The 22,183-nt window shown below is 34.5% G+C and overlaps 2 protein-coding genes across 3 annotated transcripts; both read right to left on the reverse strand.

The window, feature by feature from the left end:
- Positions 1-921: 921 nt before the first annotated feature.
- On the reverse strand, positions 922-3,991 carry LOC143451285 (uncharacterized). Its single transcript, XM_076951729.1, has 7 exons — positions 3,884-3,991; positions 3,170-3,326; positions 2,896-3,033; positions 2,560-2,676; positions 2,270-2,441; positions 1,942-2,077; positions 922-1,733 (listed from the first exon to the last, which is right to left on the reverse strand). The coding sequence occupies exons 1-7, from the start codon at positions 3,964-3,966 to the stop codon at positions 1,643-1,645; spliced, it is 894 nt and encodes a 297-aa protein (XP_076807844.1). The 5' UTR covers positions 3,967-3,991; the 3' UTR covers positions 922-1,642.
- Positions 3,992-4,677: 686 nt separating this feature from the next.
- Positions 4,678-16,900, reverse strand: LOC143451279 (xanthine dehydrogenase/oxidase-like). 2 transcript variants are annotated; one of them, XM_076951722.1, is made up of 30 exons: positions 16,111-16,900; positions 15,345-15,402; positions 15,069-15,165; positions 14,728-14,836; positions 14,410-14,578; positions 14,174-14,266; positions 13,987-14,096; positions 13,379-13,616; positions 11,885-12,036; positions 11,452-11,658; positions 11,128-11,297; positions 10,814-10,988; positions 10,646-10,732; positions 10,450-10,564; positions 10,141-10,316; positions 9,863-9,985; positions 9,664-9,770; positions 9,297-9,417; positions 8,928-9,055; positions 8,726-8,813; positions 8,451-8,578; positions 8,094-8,244; positions 7,212-7,366; positions 6,913-7,081; positions 6,708-6,836; positions 6,387-6,514; positions 5,879-6,074; positions 5,538-5,726; positions 5,284-5,451; positions 4,678-5,163 (listed from the first exon to the last, which is right to left on the reverse strand). In XM_076951722.1, the coding sequence occupies exons 1-30, from the start codon at positions 16,174-16,176 to the stop codon at positions 5,107-5,109; spliced, it is 4,059 nt and encodes a 1,352-aa protein (XP_076807837.1). In that variant the 5' UTR covers positions 16,177-16,900; the 3' UTR covers positions 4,678-5,106. The 2 variants fall into 2 exon arrangements, with proteins under 2 accessions (XP_076807837.1, XP_076807836.1); XM_076951721.1 differs by having other exon boundaries at positions 10,646-10,735.
- Between the last annotated feature and the right edge of the window lie 5,283 nt (positions 16,901-22,183).

Genomic DNA, 22,183 nt, shown 5'->3' on the forward strand with positions numbered 1-22,183 from the left:
TTAACAGAAAGAAAAAATGGAGTCTATCGGAACGCATTATTGAAATACGAAATATAACACTTATACCTCACCGCCCTTTTGTTTCATATTTCCAATAATACTTCTGGCTTACATTGCACAAATCTATAAAAAGCATAAAAGAAACGAATGGGATCGGTTGTGTGGAAATCGATCTGCAAAATTTCAGTGACATGAAACTGAACGATTTGAGTTATATCACGATGTAACTAAACACACCAAATTTTGAAAACAAAGGAATGTTACTTGCGAGACAACGGTATACTGGACATTAAACAAAAGGAATTTGTGATGCTGCATTGAACTTTTTACTTTGCACGACTTAAACTGAGCGACGACATATCATTGCTTGATTCCTGGCTTTGAAAAACACTTAGTTGATATATTTACTGTTTTAATTACTTGGATCTAGCTCGAACTGGAAACTGTCTACAAAGTCCACAAACTCATCGTTAACGGCTTGCCCGAAATATTACAAACAACAACGTTGCTGAGCATAAGTTGTCGAACATTTATGCCTGAAAAATTATTACTGCGAGGCAAAAATTTTGACGGCTTTTATTTCTCTAAAATCCCCGTCAATACCAAAATCATGAACACTGTGGCAAATATTTTAAGTGTAATTATGTCATGACATTTTATTTAATAATAAACATTACAAAATACGTTTCTGCATAATAAAATGTCAGAGTTGTAGTAGGTGTAATAGTTTCGCTATCTTGTTTATCTGTTAAATCTATTAAGCGTTTCGCGCTTAACACCTGTTTTCCATAACGAGCGACTTTAGACCGGGGCAGGAGTATTAAAATTTGTTTATGCATGTAACATTTTTTTCAACTAAAGTCTGTCATAAATCTATATTTGCTGCAACTAGAAGCGCTATTTTTGGTTGCCAAAGAGAGACAGTTTTATTTATGTTTATTTATCGCTTGTCGATTCAAAGCAAACTACAAAATCAGCAAATTACTTTTAGCATAAAATCATATGATATGTGTGATACTTTATGATGTATATGATCAAATGTAACATGATTCATGAGATAAAATCACTTTACATCCAAATATTGATCACGTAAAATTGCAAAATTTCATGAAATGAAATATTTACAAATTTTAAAATATACATTCTCTAAATTTTTACTTCACAAAATGTATATTATCCGGAACTGTTGATCATCATGTTTGTAGTTTAAAAGTTTACTAAAAGACTAAGGACATAAAATGAGTACAAAGTAAAATTGAAAAATGTACAGAATCAATTTATAGAAATAAACCATTTTAATAATAGCAACACAAATACTGGTGAAAATTTCAGAATCAGATTTCGAAAAAAGCGGAAAAAACTCAATATTATAAAGCATAATCAATTCTTGCGATTTGCATTAAAACTTTTAATTGAGTCTTTCAAGCAGAATCACTAATATTTTTGTACATCATTTTGTGTAACTCAGTGAAATTATAAAGCCATGTGTAAAAAATTAAAACAATAATGTAAGTTTTTAAACTGTAAAGCGTCATTCAGATCATGCCGCTTGTGTGCTACTTTCCCATCGATTTTCATTGTTTCTTGTGACAATGACTCCGAGTTCTGCTGATATGTGATTATTGAAATGGGTTGACGTTGTTTATTTTCTTAGTTTAAACAATTTTGATAAAGATTTTTCTGCTGGGGAAGATAGGAATTTACAAGTCTCATCCGCCATGAGTCTGAGGTCCCTTAAAATACAAAAACAAAATTATTTAAAACTAGTTGCTATGTAATTAATTTTGTGGTGAGGCAATGCTTCTTGTTCAAATATCAAACGTCAGTTCTCTGTTGAATTATAGAAAACTTTGGAAGATCACGCCTTTATGCTTCGTATATTTTGAAAACACATTTGCTACTGCAGTATCGTATATTTTAGATTAAGTTTTATTGTTTTACTGGTTTGGGTCGTTTATTCGCATATTTGTCAGTAGATCGAACAGTTCTAATTGCTTCTGAACTTTCCCTTTGTTTCTCTTCGACTGACAAATGTTACAGATTAGTTGCAAGGAAGCTTTTCTGTTTGACTCTTGATCTATTTGCGTATGGTAAAGGTATGGTTAGTTACTGATTAGCTTTTAAAATGCTTTATGAAATAAAAATAAAATAGAAAAAATGTACAAATTATCAATTAATATTTTCAACAAAATTTGAATAATATTATGAATAATGACATGCTTTTTGTAACCAACATAACATGTTTATTATTTAAATAAACCATTTTTACCTGAATTTAAAAATTTTGTTATGTAATCAACGGATTCAGGACATTTTAGAATTGCTGCTGCATTGTCGTCATTGCGAGCAAGCTGAGCTAAACCATCAAACATTTCCAACAGCGAATAACTTCCTCTTTTGAGCTTAATGTCTTTATTGCTTGCAACAGCTTTGTTGATATTCTTTGATTTGGTTTCCCAAATAGAAGAAATGAGATTAAAAGTAATAAAAGCTCGTAGATTTTTATCAAAGTATTTTGAAGTTATTACATCAATTACCAGCATCTTTTGAAATACTAACCTCCACAATGTAGTTAATTAAAGACTGATGGACTTTCAAGGAACCGAGCTGATCTTCCTCTGCCATGTAAGTCACAGAAAAAGCAATGAAGGTTAAAAATTCCATCCTTTCTGGTCCCTGTGTCAATGCAATGCAAACAGAAAATAATGTAGTGTGATTGATGTGAGAACTAATATTGTTCCTAAGACTAGTATCGAGCGCAGATATTCAGCTGTTTTCAAAAGATTTTTTGTTAAATACGTTTTTTGAATTGTTGATACTTTTTGCGTAAATTTTACTTTCCAATGCGTTCTGATTATATTCAGTTTAAGTAAAGCTACAATAAAGCTAAATTACCACTTCTTTGACCATTTCGTGTCTAAATTCTGACATTATTTCAAAGGTGTTTTGTACTTTTGCATAAATCAAAGGCTCTGGTCTTTTTGCACAGTTGTACATAATACCTACAGCTTTTTGTTCTGCATAACCTTTCACCTAAAAAAATTAATATCTAAGTTGAAATACTAGAAACAAAGAAAGTCAATGTAGCCAAACTTAAAAGGTTTTTCAGATTAATGAGTACCTTAAAATGTAATGGTAGTTGATTATGCGTAAGGGTAATCATTAGTACCTCCAATGGAAGCCAAAATAAGCCTTGTAAATATTGCAAATGTACGGCCATCAACGTAATCAAACCTTGCTTGCAACATTCAAAGCAAAATTCTGAGCTAGTTTCAGTCATGTTAAACACCAATCCTTTAAGTACTTCCAAGAATCCATATCTCACGCTAAGTAAAACAACAAAACAATTTAGTATGAGAAATTAAAATGAAAATAGCCCGCTAATTAGTCATGATTAAGAGATGCATCAAGCATGTATGCAAGTATAATCACCAAGATTAATTAAAAATGACCAAGTATAAAAAGTTTCTTTCGCCTTGCATGAACCAATATAAACTTTCAGGGCGTGGGTGTTGAAGGTATGTTTGGCAAAGGCAAAAATGCCAACCACGACCTATGCAAAGCAACCTGGTATTTCAAGTGGAATCATGTATGACCCAAAAAAATTCGAGTGAAAAGCACTTTCGAATCGATATAGCCTTTCAAAATTAATAAATAAATCTATTATAAGAAAGCAAAGAAGATTTTATTACTTTCCACCATATTTGCATTGATTTAGACTATTAATAATACAGAGGTAAATGCAAATACTTTACTACCTCAAATGTCATTTTTTGGCTCAAATAAAACACGTATAAAAATAGATGAAATCATTTTTAATTTTAGCATTAACTTAAGTAAAATAAAAAAATAAACAAACAGCTTGCTGGCAATGCCAGCCTACCTGTCAATTGGATATTCATTTCCATCATCAATTAAAATCATGAAATATTGAAGAAACAGTGGAATAACATCATGACTTATCATCTCATCCACAACATCGTTTTGAAAGCTCTGCAAAAATAATTTACATTTTATCAATTTCGGTAACATTGTTAGAGCAAAATACGTAAAAGAAAGTGTTTGCATATTACGTATACAAATTAGCTAGCAAGAAATTACAAGCGCAAGCTGAAAGCTTGTAATGTGACACGTCTCAGCTTGTCTCGTCCAAACACGTTTTATTTACTGTAATTATTGCATTTCAACCGTTTAATAAAACCTTTAGCTTCTTTTTTGTGACACACAAAACAATTTTGTGTTCTATTGTCGATTTACTCAGTGACACTTTTTTTCGAAACTTTCGGTCTGAATAAATCGAACTTGATTAAGTATGCTTCGTGCTTCGACCTGAAACTCGTCTCTATGAACATTAACCGATTTCTTTACTTTCTTTGTTGAGATTATGTTTTTACTGTCATGTAAGATTTACTTTTATAGAGAAATGCAAGAAACTGTACTGAAATTAGAAGCTGTAGATCAAACTGATGTCATTTTGATCTTTAGATTAGGTTTATCGAAGTAACGTTTGCGTTTGTTACATATACTATAGCGCAAAAAAAAAATTTTTGCTGTTTAATTACAGAAGCTGTTAATTGTGGAAAGAAATTACAGATACATACGTAACCGAAAATTCTTGCCTTCTGGTGCCAGGCTGTTTTCTCACATTCACGGTGAATGGCGACATCATCAATAAAACCCAAGAAAGCAATTTATTTCATTAAACAGCCCCCACAATCAAAACCAAACCGACCTCCTTAAATCACTTAACAACGGATTTTACAGAATGCAAAAGGTGAGGTGCCAAACTATTGATAGGATAAGAGCGCACTAAACGTGAGAGCAACGATAATTAATCGCAGGTAATCAGCTAAAACCAAAACACCGTGAAGTAATCATCGCACATCAAGCAGAAAATTAACGCACCATAAAAACGGTAAAATATAAGATACTATAAATAACACGTGACATATTTTCGTCACACATATACAGTAAAATTGTTTTGTGCAAGATGGAACATGATGGCAGTTATACAGTTACATCTTATCCATTTTTCGAACAAGTATTACAATCTCTATAACATGAAATTAACAACAACTGCCAACATTAAAATACAAGCATACAAATTTATGCTTGGATAGACCATGGGGTCAGTTTCTCTTCATTTGTTGAATGTGACGCGTGCTGAAAGCCAAAAATATTGGTTAATCGAGAAATGTCAAGAAGGTGATATTACTATAGTTCTTACAAAATCATTAAATGTGTTCCTATGTTGAGTTATGATTAAGTTTGCTTTGAACAAACCTGTTTGGTGAAGCGGTCAGCGCAAGACATTCTAATACGTTCTGCTGACGCGGGAGAATCCAGTCGGAACTCTCTTGGCAATCCCGAGTCTTCTCTGGCGTAACCAATCGCGTCTTTTATCGCAAAGAGAACCGATGACGCTAAAAAAAGTGGCGGTTCACCGACGGCCTAAGAATATATGGAAGTATGCAGTTTAAGGTCTTATTAAGTTAATGTACTTCAACTACATTACTGCTAACTGCAAACAGTTGTACCTTCGATGAAAATATTGCTTGCTTGTTGGATACATCTCTCAGCAAATGTACGTTGAACTCTTTAGGGCAATCCCCGAAACCGGGAATCTTGTAAGTTCCTGGTCCTCTTGTGAGCATTTCTCCTTTTGGCGAGTAAAGCGGTTCTTCCAAAGTCATCATTCCATACCCTTGAGTAAAAGCTCCTTCGATCTAAGAACAAATAGTTCTTTTTCTTTCTAGTCGTCTGAATGTTTCACACACGATATATTTTGACTTAATTTATTGATATCAAAAACATCTTTTAGGTCAGTTATAAATGATAACCAGTACCAGTATTAAGCTATCACGACAAAATACCTCACCTGTCCAATGTCGATGCTTGGATTAAGACTTCTTCCCAAATCCATGACGATGTCAGTTCTGAGCACGATGTGATCTCCAGTCAAGCAGTCAATTTCAGCTTCAGACACCGCTGCACCGTATGTAAAGTAACTGAACCGTTTTGATTTTCCAATCTTCCCGCTTTCCCTGTCCCAATCCCAAAAGAGATCAGGGATTCTGAAAGGAAAGTTACTAAAATTAAAGGCAGTGAAGAGATAAATAAACAAAAACACGAAAAACTATGAAGTGAAATTAAAAAGGTAGTTTGACAACCAGCTATATACATCATCCATGAAAAATAACCAGTTGGATCATTAAAATTATAAACTTCTTGATCATTAAACTAATTGTTCACATAAGTTAGATTAAATATAGGCCTACAGTTAAGTAGCAAAAAAAATGTAAATAAACTGCAAGTCTTTGATAATTCAAAATATCTCTTTTAACCGTGCAACGTACATGTATTATATCAACGTATAGCCTTTATACCTGTAGAATCCAGTTGCAGAAAGGCTGATTTGCTCAAAATAGGCCTTTTCGATTGTTTCATTCCAACTTAACTCTGGGTACTTGGACTGAATAGGCTGAAGTCTTGACACGATTACTTCGCATGCATTCTGTTGGAAACAAGTTTTTGTTCTTAAAAACAACCTTGTTGTGGATTTACTTGTTTCAAAACAAATTATGGGCAGTATTAACAATAATAGATATAACAAATATTAACAATATTATATTTATTGTATGTTATTATTAATCCGTTTTTTCTTGAAAAAAATGAACTACCAGTACTCTAAATGATCAGCTTTGCACCTTTACAGCCATGCCGTTGGTATCAGAGCTTACACTGGCAGCGGTACCAGATGCATTTGGAACGGTGCTGGTGCTTGTTTCAGAAAGATGTATCATTGCATGTGGTACGCCTAAGCAGCGGCTTGCAATCTGTAAATTTAAAGGTCGTAGTTATTTTTTCAACGCTTAACTTGTGTAGGATATTATAGTATATCAGAATACTAACTTGAATCATTTTCGTGTGTAGCCCCTGTCCCATTTCGGTTCCTCCATGAGTAACTAGAACTGATCCGTCTCTGTAAACATGCACCAGTGCCCCAGCCTGGTTGAGATAGTTTTCTTCGAAAGAGATGCCAAATTTTGTTGGAACACACGAAATGCCTCGTTTGCGCCACCTATGTTATAAAAATTGTAAACTGTCACAAACCGTGGTTAAAGAAAAAAAAACGTAACTAAAAGATGAGCACTGCTGACATTGAGCAGCTTTGAACACTTTGTTGCAAAAATTTAACCTTCTTTGTTAACCTCATTTTCTTGTTGTAGGTTTTGATCTCTGCTTTTCGTTTGTCGAAATTTGCACGTTGCATGCATTCTTGCCAGCATCTTCTCACAAAGAAATTGTCAAGCTTTTGAGCAAAGTGAGTTAAATCCCCTTCCTCATACATATTCATTGCTCTAATCTGGTTTAAAAACGACAAACAACATTAATGATCAGACGGTTTTGTTACTAAAAAATATCAATTTTTCTTATAACAACAGTATAAAGTTAGGTTACTGTGCAATTTATGCTATATATCAGGGGTAGCCAAACTGCGGCTCTCGAGCCGCATGCGGCTCTTTGAGCCTTTAATTGCGGCTCTTTAATGAATTTGCATTGTTGAATTAGACATGCATTTTCCCGGTCTAGACGAGTTGTTTGATCAGATTATGAAACAATGCGTTCTATCACACGTAGTAACAATGGACTCATTGTTAGTAATAATCAAATTACACTCCAAAAAGGACATTATTGTACAGAAGTGTGCTAACTTGTACACTGTAGTTAAGTAAACTGTCAGTTTGAAGCTGTACCTCAGGGTTGACCTAGTTTTAAGTCTTGGTTACGGTTACACTAATAATTGCATAAAGAGTTGGTGAAGCCCAGGTGGAGACTCATAGTATCACCACGCAGCACTAATGTTTATCAATAGCTACACTTCGTTGTGAGTGAATAAATTCGTATTTTTTATTGTGTTTGTGTTGCGGCTCTTTTAAAGCTCGAATTGGTAATATGCGGCTCGAGCAGGAAGCAGGTCTGGCCACCCCTGCTATATATGATGTCATTAACTATGACTGACATTCGATAAAAAAGACTAAAAATGCATAAATACATTTAACATAATGACGTAAGCAAGTCGAATTTTTCACCTTTTCTGGATCCAGTTTTAATACTGCGGCCACTCTAGTGATCCATTCTTCTACAACAAGCATGCTCTGCGGTCCACCGAATCCACGAAACGCCGTGTTGGACGCAATATTGGTGCGACACATGACGCCTTTAAGGCTAACATTTGGTATTCTAAAATTACATGTTATTTCTTTGATAAGTTAACTTAACTTCTGTGCAAGAATTTGGAATTTTGTACCTAATTTTCGCTTAAACGCAAACGCGCATTATACTTAATAAACTTCTACATGCAGATATTTATCATAAGTTCAAAAGACCACAGAAAGAATGCCGCACTGAACCGAACAATCGACAAATATTATTAGTTTTAATTCAACCTGTAACAATTATCCGAGTGGAACAAGGCACGGTCCATCACACCGGAAGAGTTATCCAAAGTGTTTCCGCAGTTTGAGTACAAATTATTCTTTAGAGCTAAAATTTTCCCTTCCTGATTAAAACCAACCTATTGAAAAAAGAAACATATTGTTTTTATACAGTATAGGTAAAGAAGCATCAGCAGATAGGTAAAGCATCAATGTTCAAACACAATGTCTTCAGTTTCGTTCTCTGATGTTGCTTACAGTTTTAAAACCGGAACAAACTAACTTACCTTATATTTAGAAAGGAAGGCATGGCGTTGTCCAGTTATGAGCATGTCTTCCTGTCTGGTTAGCATACATCTCACTGGCTTTCCGCACCTGCCAAGTTCAGACAAAGCGTGAATTCTTTGGCCACGTCATACAAAACTATTATACAAACATTATGGTATTCTTTTCAAATTTTTGTAAACATTAAGAGAGCATTTAACTTGCTTGTTGGCGGCCACAACTACAGGATTTGAGAGAACGTTGTATCTTGTTTCCTTTCCTCCAAATCCTCCGCCCATCCTTTTTACTCTTACGACTATTTTATTGCATTGGACCCCTAGAGCCCGTGCAGCCTAACAACACTTATTATACAGTGACATTCCAAATAATCTAAATGAATTTGATGTTTAAGGCAAGACATGATTCAAGGACATAATGTGTATTGTCTGCTTATCTACGTTGATTTCAAGTAAATGTTAAGATATTAAGTAGAAGTTTGTAGGCAATTAACTATAAAAACTAAAAACTTACTGTATACATATATTTGCGATACATTCCTTGATTATGTTGAATAGTTTCGAACTTATCACTTACATTCAATTGTAGACCTGAGGGATTTTGTGAGGAAGCAAATATTTCCATTTCTCCGTCCTCTCCCTTCGGCACCGCAAGACATGCTTGCGTTTCCAGGTAGAAATGCTCTTGGCCAGCAATTCTACGAAAATATCGTGGTGAGTTAAAAAAAAATAGACAAATTTAATTAAAAATGAGACCAAAATACTTTTCCAGTGTTAATAACGCGATTTTGTATTAATTGCCAGATTAGTTGTCTATACAAATATATGGCAAATCAATATACACCATTACATTTTTATTTACCTGCATTTATTTTTTACAAGATTGGTGTCTACAAAAATTTAGATATGAACCAGTCAATGTATACAGTCGAACTTCTATTAACCTGCATTCGCCACTAATAACGTGATCACAGGATTCCATCACAGTCTCAGCGTCTCCCTGAATCATTTTGCTGACTGGTTGGAAATAAGACTCATGCTCTATTGCTTGCTGTAAAATGGAAGTTTCAGGTAAAATATTAATTAGAATATATTTTGACAATTTCGGTCTCTTGTAATTGTTTTGATCCCAACAACCTTTACCTCAATTGTTATTATTCTTGGCGTTATGTCTTCATACTCAACGGTCACTAGTCTGGCTGCCCTTTGCGCATGCGCATTATTATCTGCAACCACAGCACCAATGACATGACCCACATAGGTCACCTGAATCAAAGTTTTTCATCACAATTACGTTTTATGTGGCTTCTGGAACAGCTGAGTTGAAAGAAGAGCGACAGTCACTCAACATAAACACAACATTGATCATTTTACGACAGGTCAATAAAATGTCAAAAAAGCCAAAATAGTAAAATATTCACTTTTTCTTTGGCAAAAACTTGATCCTGTTTATCAATTCCAACATTATTGGAACCAGGTACGTCACGATAATCTACGTAGGTGACAAAGCCTGGTGTTCCTATTGCTTCGTCAATATTAACACCTCGAATGTAGGCATGAGCTCTTGTACTTGTCACCAAGCACAAATACAATTCATCTATTAAAGAGCAAACTTTTGTAAAATATTACGCTGCTTGTATCCGCTTAGCTTCAAACTATGGCCTACTTTTGAACTAATTGTCGTTTCCAGCAGCCCAAGGAAAGTATTGCAATGTGCAATTTCTTCTTACCAGCATAATGTGGAATGTCATCTAAATAAATTGCTTCTCCGGTCACTTGCTTTACAGCTGAAAGATGCTTCATTGGCCTTCCGACGGGATCATCAGCCGGTTGTTCTGCCGGCACCTTTCAAGTACGCATAAATATTGAGGAAAGTTTATTGTGGAACATTCAATATCATTTGATATGATGTTTACAGAACTTTACATCTTCATATGTTTGTGTGTTCAAGCGTCCATAATAATCCCCACCCAGAGGAACTTGCGTAGACGTTTCTTCAACTGACAAGACAACCTGCTATTGTCACACAAAGAAACTTAGAAAGGAAATTCATTGTAAGATTTATTCAAAACAAAGCAATAATGCCAAATTTACTTTGGATATTCCGTCCTTGATCAAACATTCCTTCACATGGACAAAGAACTTAAAGAAAAAACTGGCTGCGAGAGCTTCTCTGTACTCCACCATTCCTCCAGGAGTACTCAGTGTAAGAGGCAAGTCCTCAGCAAGCCATCTAATTCCATCCTCCTGCAAGCTTTCATCCCATTCCCTAGAGCAAAAAATTCAACTTTTCAATATCTAAATTTAAACATTTACGTTTTTGGTTATTTGTGTCGATGGTTTTGTATATGACTCGAAATATGTCATTAAAATTTATGGGTGGAAAGATTTTTTAATTCAGCTAATACCTTTCTTTCATGTTTTCCATCATTCCAGCTGACATGAATGTTGTTGCTGCCATGCCACCAAATGCTGCAACAAACGTTTGGACTTTCCGAGTTTTAGAGTTAAACTTTACCCTCATTGCGACGTTTACTATAGATATGTCGTCTTCTCGTCGTTTGGATTGCATGTAGAACTTTAAATATTCGTATACAATACAAAAGTACGATGATGATATCAACTGTATATACTAAAGAAGAATGTTAGATTATGTGTGCTTTACAAAAAACGTTTCAAAATGGTTTGCAGATCTCATGAACTATGGCAATGCGAAACACACGGTGAAATACTTTTGTTGTAAAAGGAAGAGTGATGGACTTTAGAACTTCTCCAGGCATAGCTGCAGTCTTTCTATAACTCGGGAAAAAATCTTGATCCATTTTCAAAGTTCGTTCACCTCGGGAATGAAGCATGAACTTTGCCTCGCTCTCGCAAGCCATTAGAATGGGGTTAAGGTCAGATATGGGACTTGCTGTCATGACGTTTCCTCCTAACACCTAAAAGTGCTTTTATTTACCAGGATATCTTTCTGATTTCTGTTATGCAGAGTGTGTCGAAACAATACTTGCTACATTTTAGCTTGATCCAAATATAATGTGCAAGAAATTTCCTTTATGCAAACAGCACGTATAAGAACTCCATTTTCGACCCAGTGTGAGTTCATGTTGTTAGAAAAGTAAGACGTTTGTGCTAAGTCCTAAAAGTAAAAGTGAGATTACTTACTGCAACATTCCGTATTTGATCTCCAGCAAACCAATGAAGTGCATCAAGGACAGCTTTCATTGGCTGGGTCTGATAAGCTGGTCTTTCCGTTGTTATTTGCGTCAGTTGGTGACATATTTGCGTCAGCGTACATGAAGCACCGATGGTTACGCCTGTCGTACAAAACACACATTCTAAATGTCCAGTCGAATAAACGTCTATAAAAGGAACCATTTAAACAAGTGTTTACAATCGTAATGTCAACATATGTAACCTTATAAAAAGTTATGGCGAAGGCTAAAGCTGTTACGTTGTTAGGTTAATCCGTTGCTGACTCCTGACTCAGAAGGCTGCTGTTACAGTTGTAAGCTACCTTCGCTCATATATTAAAAGTTAAAACACAACCATCTTAGTTTAAGACTTTAATCGAATCATCTGTCCTGTGTGCGCAAGCAAAGCAGAAAGCGAATGGCGTGGTGAAACGAACGTGCAGTGCAGAAATCAATACATGCTGAGAACGTCCCGAGGGCGCCAACCAGCGACAAACCAAACAAACACCCAACGGTCGCTACAAAGTTAACGCTACTTTGAAGTGATAAGAATGGAATTCAAGAGGAATACCTTATTGAAAAAAACTTTGTATCAGTTGATAGAAACTTTACCTGTCGCCCTATTCTTCAAAAAATAAAACGTACCCTAACAAAGCTATATACTTCAAGTGAGGGGCAAGTCCAAAAACAAGTTGGCCTTAAATCAAAGATTAGTTGTGACTAGTAAATATACTGGTGAAAGAATTTGTACTAATATGTAGTGGTTAAGCAGTTATTGCTATAAATAAGTGGAAAACACAACCTCATTGCTTAATTGTGACGAGGGTGGCGGTTCTTATTACGTCACACTAGAAGAAACAATAGGGATGACTCGGTTTTTTGGATCAAGTATAAATAGAATATTTTCTGGAACAAACAAATAAAGAAGAATAGGTATAACTACAACGTACTTATGTGTATAACAGGGACTTTTCCCTTAAATAACCCTAAACTACCTTAGCGTTCGTGTCTAGCCTATATGTACTGGTTAAAGCAAATGCTAACCGACAGTAGAGTACCGGTACAGTGTAGTCTGGGCTGCTGGCGCTAGCCTAATTCGGTACCGGTAACCGAGGTAAAAACAAGAATGTTTTGCCAGTTTATATATGCTTATCTGTGATATTCCTATGCTGAAAATAAAAATTATCTGCTACTAATCACCTACCTATGGAGACGTATTCTATTCACAACGCGTCATCTAGCCAACTGTACCTGATATAAACCACAGACATCAGATATATTTATGGTATTATGACGTCATAATCACTGGGGTTTTCGTCATAATCAAATTTGCGATACAATTTTGGCAATTACTGCTTAACCACTATACATATTAGTACAAATTCTTGACCAGTAGGTTACTGATTAATGTTGTTTGTTTTAAGGCCAAATTATTTTTGGATTTTCCCCTCACTTTAACAGAAACCTGTTTCATTGATAGATATGGTCGTCAACTCGTCTACGTAAGCAGGACTAATTATGACAGGATGGTGGTGACCTTTGACCCAAGTCTCAATTCCGATCTCAGTGTTGCCGACAACGAGATGTGCTCGTGGATATTTTTCCTTCAAATCGGTTAATTGAGCTAATGTGATTGGTCTGTACCACGTGACGCGTTCTCCAACAAATTTTATAACCTCCGAAGATTCTTGTTGACTTGCTATCTGTAAACAAATTACCAACTTTTAGTCCTTCAAAGTAAGTTTTCTTCTCATGATTAGAGAAAATATTAACTTAACATTTTCGGCATCGTTTAGTTTGCTTGAAAATTTTCTTTCAAAAATGTTTTTCAATACTTCAGTGTTTCAATTATACCTTGTTTAATACAAAATTAATTAATGGGTGCTAATATAGTGGATAAAATCCAGATCATCATTGAATTAGCTTAAAGTCAGCTAAAAAAAGCTAAAAGTTCATCCAGCGTTGCCCTCCGAAAAAGAATTATAATCTTAAAAATTTTGATTAATAGTTTTCAATTTTATTCTAAAGTTTATAAGGTCCAATTAAACAAGTACTGCAGGAAAAATTGTTTACCAATAATTCTGGAGGAAATATTGGTTCCTGGGTTGAGTCATGAGGAGCATATTGACACGGGTTCTTTACGTCACTATCTTCAACTTTGACGTCTCCATTTACAACTAGATCTACAAGATATTCATTTATGATGCAACTGATCAAAATCCATGTTAACTAAGTCAATATGAATTGTCATATACTCAACTGTCGCAACCATTTTGCTTGTTTTGACAACAATTTGCGCCCAAAGGGCAACCCGAAGCGCCTGGTGGTAACGGCTTGGCAAATGTGTTAAATGCTAGACAAAACAGAGCTAAGTTTAGACTTCCATAGCATTATATATAGGCCTAATGTAGCCTACGTATTTAAAATACTGCAGTAGAAGTCGGTTAAGTTGGTTATTATTTGGCAAAAAGTGCTGCATCACGTCAGCAAGCTTACCACTCAATATTGGTCGATAACCTGTACATCGACACAGATTTCCTTGAAGTGACATTTCGATGTCACTGGACGTTGGACCTTCTTTGTTACGCAACAATGTGTACATAGACATAACAATGCCAGGAGTACAAAAACCACATTGTGATCCATGAAAATCAGCCAGACGTTCCTGTTTTAGAAAGCATAAAATTTTGTTGATTTGAAGTTGATTTATAATTTGCATTTGTACTTTTAGTAAACCACTGAATTTAACAAAAGGTAAATTGTAGGTTAATTGAAGACATACAAGTCATGAATGCATTGCACTTATGACATGACCTGAACAGGGTGAAGCTTTGTTTTTGTGCTTCCAATTCCTTCTATCGTTGTAACAGCACATCCATGCATTGATACAACAGGTGCTAGGCAGGCATTAACTGAAATGTGACTATAAAACGAAAATAACACATTTGCTTTTGTTTAGCGCAAAAGACAATACCATGACAGTTTAGTAGAACTTTTTACATGTATCCAAAAAATTAAATCCTCGCAAACGACATATTGATCGTAACCTACGTAGAAATTAATATAAAACAAGTGTTGCTTCTTACATCGCTTTAGATTATGGTCGAAGACATATCAGTGTAAAAACTTTCAGAACTTCCTATCTGTATACTCACATTATTCTTCCTTCATCACGGCTCCATCTGGACACCATGACAGTGCAAGCTCCACAACCTCCTTCCCCGCATCCTAGCTTGGTACCGGTTAATCTGACTAAAATACAACACCAAGAATAAACATTGTAATATTTTGTCAAAATAAAACCGTATTTTACTTTAAACGTAAACAATTTGGCTAAAAAAGCTATTAATTCGTACATCCTTTTATGCTTTGTTTTCAAATTTTCATAGTTTAAGTGAGAATTTTTCACTGCAAATTACGCGAGCACTTACGCTTTGTTCTCAAATAAGTTAAAAGAGAAATTTCAGGATCTGCGCTTTCCTCTGTAACCTGCAAAAGGGATTTTTAAAGATTTGCTTACACTCTATTTTCCATTTACGAATTTTAACCTAACACGAGAACATAACAATCTTCAATGTTAGCTGTTAAATTATATTCATTTAAAATTAATAGGTTTATCAAAGTATTAGTATTAGCAAATGACTTGAATAACAATGTATCCATGGGAAAGTGCATTAGCCATTTCGTGTCAATAACGCAGTTTATGATTTTAGGGACAATGTAGCTATGGTTGCCAAATAATTTGATAAAGTACCCACACAAGGCATATACTAAGTCAGGAGTTCTCAAACATTTTTGTTGTGTGACCCCATTTTAGAAAAGAAATTTATGTGCCACCTCTTGGTGGGTGGCCTACATGTTAATGATATTAAACCAATAAACGTCCCATCACAAATATCAAGTGCTATTTTTGTCTATGGCGAAATCATGCAAGTGCAAACAATTCATGAAATTAGCTGTTCAGTAAATCAGTAACAAATGAACCGCGTAATGGAAAAGGAAAAGCAAAAAAAATACCAAAAAACAATTCAACTTATGAAAGTTGAATTTGTTTCAGGATCCAAAAAATACATTTTGCGACCCCAAATTGTAGACACGACCCATAGTTTGAGAAGCCTTGTGCTAAGTGACAATAGGAAGAGTAGAAAACTTAAAGTATTCCTTGACCAAACACCTTATATCGACAAACTAAGTCACCTTTCGCCCATTGACATAAAACACCAAAGCAGTTTTGGCTTTGTTCCAAATATGCTCCGCTTGCATTTTGCCCAATAAGGAGAGCAATACGTTTATTTCGTAAGAAAACTGAACTTAAAACCACAACATATCATCACATTTGAAATATAAAATGTTACTAAAAGTTTAAGCAGCAGCTTTCTAGCAGTTTTCTTTCGTCATCCAACAGTTTAAATAGCACTAGCACCCTCAGAGACTTTAGTAAACGTTTTTCATTTTATTACCATAACAACACGACTATGTAGGCTCGATTGATTTTGAACAGAGTTAGATAAATCGCTTAAAAACTGAAACTTAATTGTTTGCTCAATCTTTTTGATACACTTCTTAATATATCTCAGTCCGTTTCTGACAAACTACGGTTGCAAGGTTGTTTCCTTTATTCAATGCAGCAGTGTAACTACATTTACGCATTAAAGCAATTGCGGACTTCCTGTGTTCAGGGAAGTGTGATGTCCAAGTAACCTTAGTTATAGCCTGCAGTCAGCAGATTTTATTGAGCTGCTTACTACAAATGAACTCTCTCTTCCTGCCAGGCTACTCTGTCACCAAACAAAAGTCGCCACCTCGAAAGCTTTTAATTGTTTAACTAACTTAAACCTTTTAGATTCCTAGACTATACGGCTGCGTTTGCTTGACTGAAATATCTGTAAACTTCTGATAACATAAAATATTTTAGATGACAGGAAAAACCTCCATTGGATTTACTTTAAATAACAGCTTTGCACTGTCGTTCCGCAAACACATGTAAGCTATTCAAGCGTAATGGTTACTCTCAATGTTTGTTGAAAGACAAGTTTTGGCGACAACATTGACACATCAACTTTATCGTGCTGTTCGTTGCTGCCATCGAGTTTGCGGCGTTACGCAAACAAAGAAGTTATAGGTCCTCTTGCTTAGGTTTACGAATGTTTAACGAGTAATTGTAAATTGTGTTCAAAGAGTCATAATCACCTACATACTAATACTCAAAAAAGTATCTAGTACTCGTTCAGACAAGGCGAATTTCAAACAGTTAAACTAACTTAAAAAAAATACACAAATTGACCTTTTATTTCGCTAGTTTGGCTTATTTACGTTTGCACTTGCGATGGCCGAATGACGAACCCATTAGTGAGTGTCCTATGGGCGTACAACCAGTTTTTGACTAAGATAGTATACTATATAGTATGTAGGATATGTAAATATGTAGATAGTATACCAATACTGTATACCTCAATATAAATTTAATTTTTGAAACGAACTTTTACATGAGGTTTTTCTTGATAATTAAAGACCGATGTTTGGTAAAGTCGGTGAGATGTGAAACGTTTTGATAATCCGTGATTTGATTTTTGATTCTAAAAAATCTAGGTTGCTAGTTGTGTTATATTTTTGAGCATAATGGCAAATACATGAGACTGAACTTTATCCAAGGCTCAAGAAGGCTGTGAAAAGTCCCAACTCAAACTGTAGATTCCAGCGTTAACCTGCTCTGTCGTCTTCAGTATTGCGAAGAAGAGCTAAGAAACCGACCAAAAACTGACCTGTGGTCGCATTTAGTTGAGTTGCATTCTTGACTTGCGTATTTTGCACATGGAATTACTTACACTTTGGTTGCTATGCAGACAACCGAGCATGCAAACCGTAGACCGATGATAACCACCAGAAACAAACTGTATTGCTTAAAAAAGTTTGGCAGGAAAAAGAGTAATCTTACAGTAGGCTATATAAAAAGGTTGTCTAATGGACTAAACACACAAGATTTACTGAAAGGTCGAGGTAGCTCGTTAGCGACAACTAACGTTGAAAAGAAACGCCTTAATGGTCGACATAAAAAGCAATTAACAGAAAGAAAAAACGGAGTCTATCGGAACGCATTTTTGAAATACGAAATAAAACACTTATACCTCACCGCCCCTTTGTTTCATATTTCCAATAATACTTCTGGCTTCCATTGCACAAAACTATAAAAAGCACAAAAGAGCCGAATGCGATCGGTTGAGTGGAAATCGATCTGCAAAATTTCAGTGACATGAAACTGAACGATTTGAGTTATATCACGATGTAACTACCCACACCAAATTTTGAAAACAAAGGAATGTTAATGGCGAGACAACGGTATACTGGACATTAAACAAAAAGGAATTTGAGATACTGCATACTTTTACTAACTACTAACATACTAACTTTTTAATTTAGATTCCCTTTACTTTGCACGACTTAAACTGAGCGACGACATATCATTGCTTGATTCCTGGCTTTGAAAAACACTTAGTTGATATATTTACTGTTTTAATTACTTGGATCTAGCTCGAACTGGAAACTGTCTACAAAGTCCACAAACTCATCGTTAACGGCTTGCCCGAAATATTGCAAACAACACCGCTGCTGAGCATAAGTTGTCGAACATTTATGCTGGAAAAATTATTACTGCGAGGCAAAACTTTTGAGGGCTTTTGTTTCTCTAAAATCCCCGTCATTACCATAATCATGAACACTGTGGCGAATAACCCATATTTTAAGTGTAATTATGGTTTGGTATTTTATTTGATAATAAACATTGCAAAATACGTTTGTGCATATTAAAGTGTCAGAGTTGTAGTAGGTGTGTAGCGGCCATGGGGTGTTTGTTTGTTTTGTCGCTGGTTGGCGCCCTCGGAATGTTACCGCACGTGTCGATTTCAGCACTGCGCGTTCGTTTTACCACCATTCCGTTTTGCACCGCTTGTGCACAGGACGCATGAGTTTGAGTAAAGGCTAAACCGACGGTTGTTGACTCCTTGTCTCAGAAGGTTGCTATTTCTGTTCTCTGTCTCCTTCGCTCATATATTAAAATAAATGAACACGAGGTTCTGAGTTTAGCCTTTACTCAAACTCATGCGTCCTGTGCACAAGCGGTGCAAAACGGAATGGTGGTAAAACGAACGCGCAGTGCTGAAATCGACACGTGCGGTAACATTCCGAGGGCGCCAACCAGCGACGAAACAAACAAACACCCCATGGCCGCTACAGGTGTAATAAATTCGCAATCGTGTCTATCTGTTAAATCTATTAAGCCTGTTTTCCATATTGAGCGAATTTAGACCGCGGCAGGGGTATTAAAATTTGTTTATGCATGTCACATTGTTTTCAACTAAAGTCTGTCATAAATCTATATTTGCTGCAACTAGAAGCGCTATTTTTGTTTGCCAAAGAGAGACAGTTTTTTTATGTTTATTTATCGCTTGTCGATTCAAAGCAAACTACAAAATCAGCAAATTACTTTTAGCATAAAAGCATATGATATGTGTGATACGTTATGATGTTCATGATAAAATGAAATATAATTCATGAGATAAAAACACTTTACATCCAAATATTGATCACGTAAAATTGCAAAATATCATGAAATGAGATATTTACAAATTTTACTATATACATTGTCTATATTTTTACTTCACAAAATGTATTAAATGTTTAAAACTCTACTAACAGACGAAGAGCATAAAACTAGTACAAGGTAAAGTTGAAAAATGTACAGAATCAATTTATACAAAAAAAAATTTATTTAGCATACATATAAGCTTTTAATTTTCATAACAGCGGTTTTCAATTTGTTTTGTATACTTTTGCCTTAAAAATGTTTTTGCTCTTCCTCTGTCAACAATAACGTTTTCTAATAATAGCAGCACAAATACTGGCGCAAATCTCAGAAGCAGATTTCGAAAAAAGCAAAAAAACTCGGTATCATAAAGCACAATAATCAATTTTTGCAATTTGCATAAAAACTTTTAACTGAGCTTTTAAAGCAAAATCACTAATATTTTTGCACAATATTTTGTGTAACTCTGTGAACGCTTTTGCACTTCATTTGAGTGCTAGCACTGCTACTTTGGAATTATAAAACCATGTTTAAAAAAATTAAACAATAATATAAGTTTTTAAAGTGTATAACGCGTCATTCAGATTATGCCGTTTTTTGTGCTACTTTCCTATCGATTTTCATTGTTTCATGTGACAATGACTCCGAGTTCTGCTGATATATGATTATTGTAATGAGTTGACGTTGTTTATTTTCTTAGTTTAAACAATTTTGATAAAGATTTTCCTGCTGGGGAAAATAGGAATTTATGAGTCTCATCCGCCATGAGTCTGAGGTCCCTTAAAAAACAAAAACAAAATTATTTAAAGCTACTTGCTATGTAAGTAATTTTGTGGTGAGGCAATGATTATTTTTCAAATATTAATGTTTTTGTCAATATTATCAGCATATCAAATATTTATCTATTTATAATATATTTATTTTTATTTTATTTATTTTATATTTATTATTATTTTATATTTATATTTTATTTTTATTTTATATATCTATTTATATTTAAATATTTATTTATATTATTATAAATTTATCAAATATTATCAAATTTCAAAAATCAATATCAGTTCCATGTTGAATTTTAGAAAACTTTAGAAGATCGTGCCATTATGCTTCGTATATTTTTAAAGCACATTGGCTGTTGCAGTATTGTATATTTAAGATAATGTTTTATTATTTTACTGGTTTGGGTCGTTTATTCGCATATTTGTCAGTAGATCAGACAGGTCTAATTGCTTCTGTAATTTCTCTTTGTTTTTCTTCAACTGGCAAATGTTACAGATTAGTTGCAAAGAAGCTTTTCTGTTTGACTCTTCACCTATTTGCGTATGATAAAGATATGGTTAATTACTGAATAGCTTTAAAAATGCTTTATAAAATAAAAAAAAAATAAAATAGAAAAAATTTACAAATATCAATTAATATTTTCAACAAAATTTGAATAATATTATGGATAATGGCTTTTTGTAACAAATATAACATGTTTATTATTCAAATAAATCATTTTTACCTGATTTTAAAAAGTTCGTTATGTAATCAACGGATCCAGGACATTTTAGAATTGCTGCTGCATTTTCGTCATTGCGAGCAAGCTGAGCCAATCCATCAAACATTTCGGACAGCGAATAACTTCCTCTTTTGAGCTTAATGTCTTTATTGATTGCAACAGCTTTGTTGATATTCTTTGATTTGGTTTCCCAAATAGAAGAAATGAGATTAAAAGTAATAAAATCTTGTAGATTTTTATCGTAGTAGCTTGAAGTTATCACATCAGTCTCCAACAGCTTTTGAAATACTAACCTCCACAATGTAGTTAAGTAAAGACTGATGGACTTTCAAGGAACCCAGCTGGTCTTCCTCTGCCATGTAAGTCACAGAAAAAGCAATGAAGGTTAAAAACTCCATTCTTTCTAATCCCTGTGTCAATGAAATGAAAACAGAAAATAATGTAGTGTGATTGATGTCAGAACTGATATTGTTCCTAAGTTATCGAAATACTGATACTAGTTATGGAGCGCAAATATTCAGCTGTGTTCAAATGATTTTTTGTTACATACGTTTTTTGAATTGTTGATACTTTTTGCGTAAATTTTACTTTTCAATGCGTTCTGATTATATTCAGTTTAAGTAAAGCTACAATAAAGCTAACTTACCACTTCTTTGACCATTTCGTGTCTAAATTCTGACATTATTTCAAAGGTGTTTTGTACTTTTGCATAAATCAAAGGCTCTGGTCTTTTTGCACAGTTGTACAAAATACCTACAGCTTTTTGTTCTGCGTAACCTTTCACCTAAAAAAAAATAATATCTAAGTTGAAATACTAAAAACAAAGAAAGTCAATGTAGCCAAACTCAAAAGGTTTTTCAGATTAATGAGTATCTTAAAATGTAATGGTAGTTGATTATGCGTAAGGGTAATCATTAGTACCTCCAATGGAAGCCAAAATAAGCCTTGTAAACATTGCAAATGTACAGCCATCAACGTAATCAAACCTTGCTTGCAACATTCAAAGCAAAATTCTGAGCTAGTTTCAGTCATGTTAAACACCAATCCTTTAAGTACTTCCAAGAATCCATATCTCACGCTAAATAAAACAACAAAACAATTTAGTATGAGAAATTAAAATGAAAATAGCCCGTTAATTAGTCATGATTAAGAGATGCATCAAGCATATATGCAAGTATAATCACCGCGAT

The sequence above is a fragment of the Clavelina lepadiformis genome, chromosome 4 (assembly GCF_947623445.1).
Source record: "Clavelina lepadiformis chromosome 4, kaClaLepa1.1, whole genome shotgun sequence".
In the NCBI taxonomy this organism is placed as follows: domain Eukaryota; kingdom Metazoa; phylum Chordata; class Ascidiacea; order Aplousobranchia; family Clavelinidae; genus Clavelina; species Clavelina lepadiformis.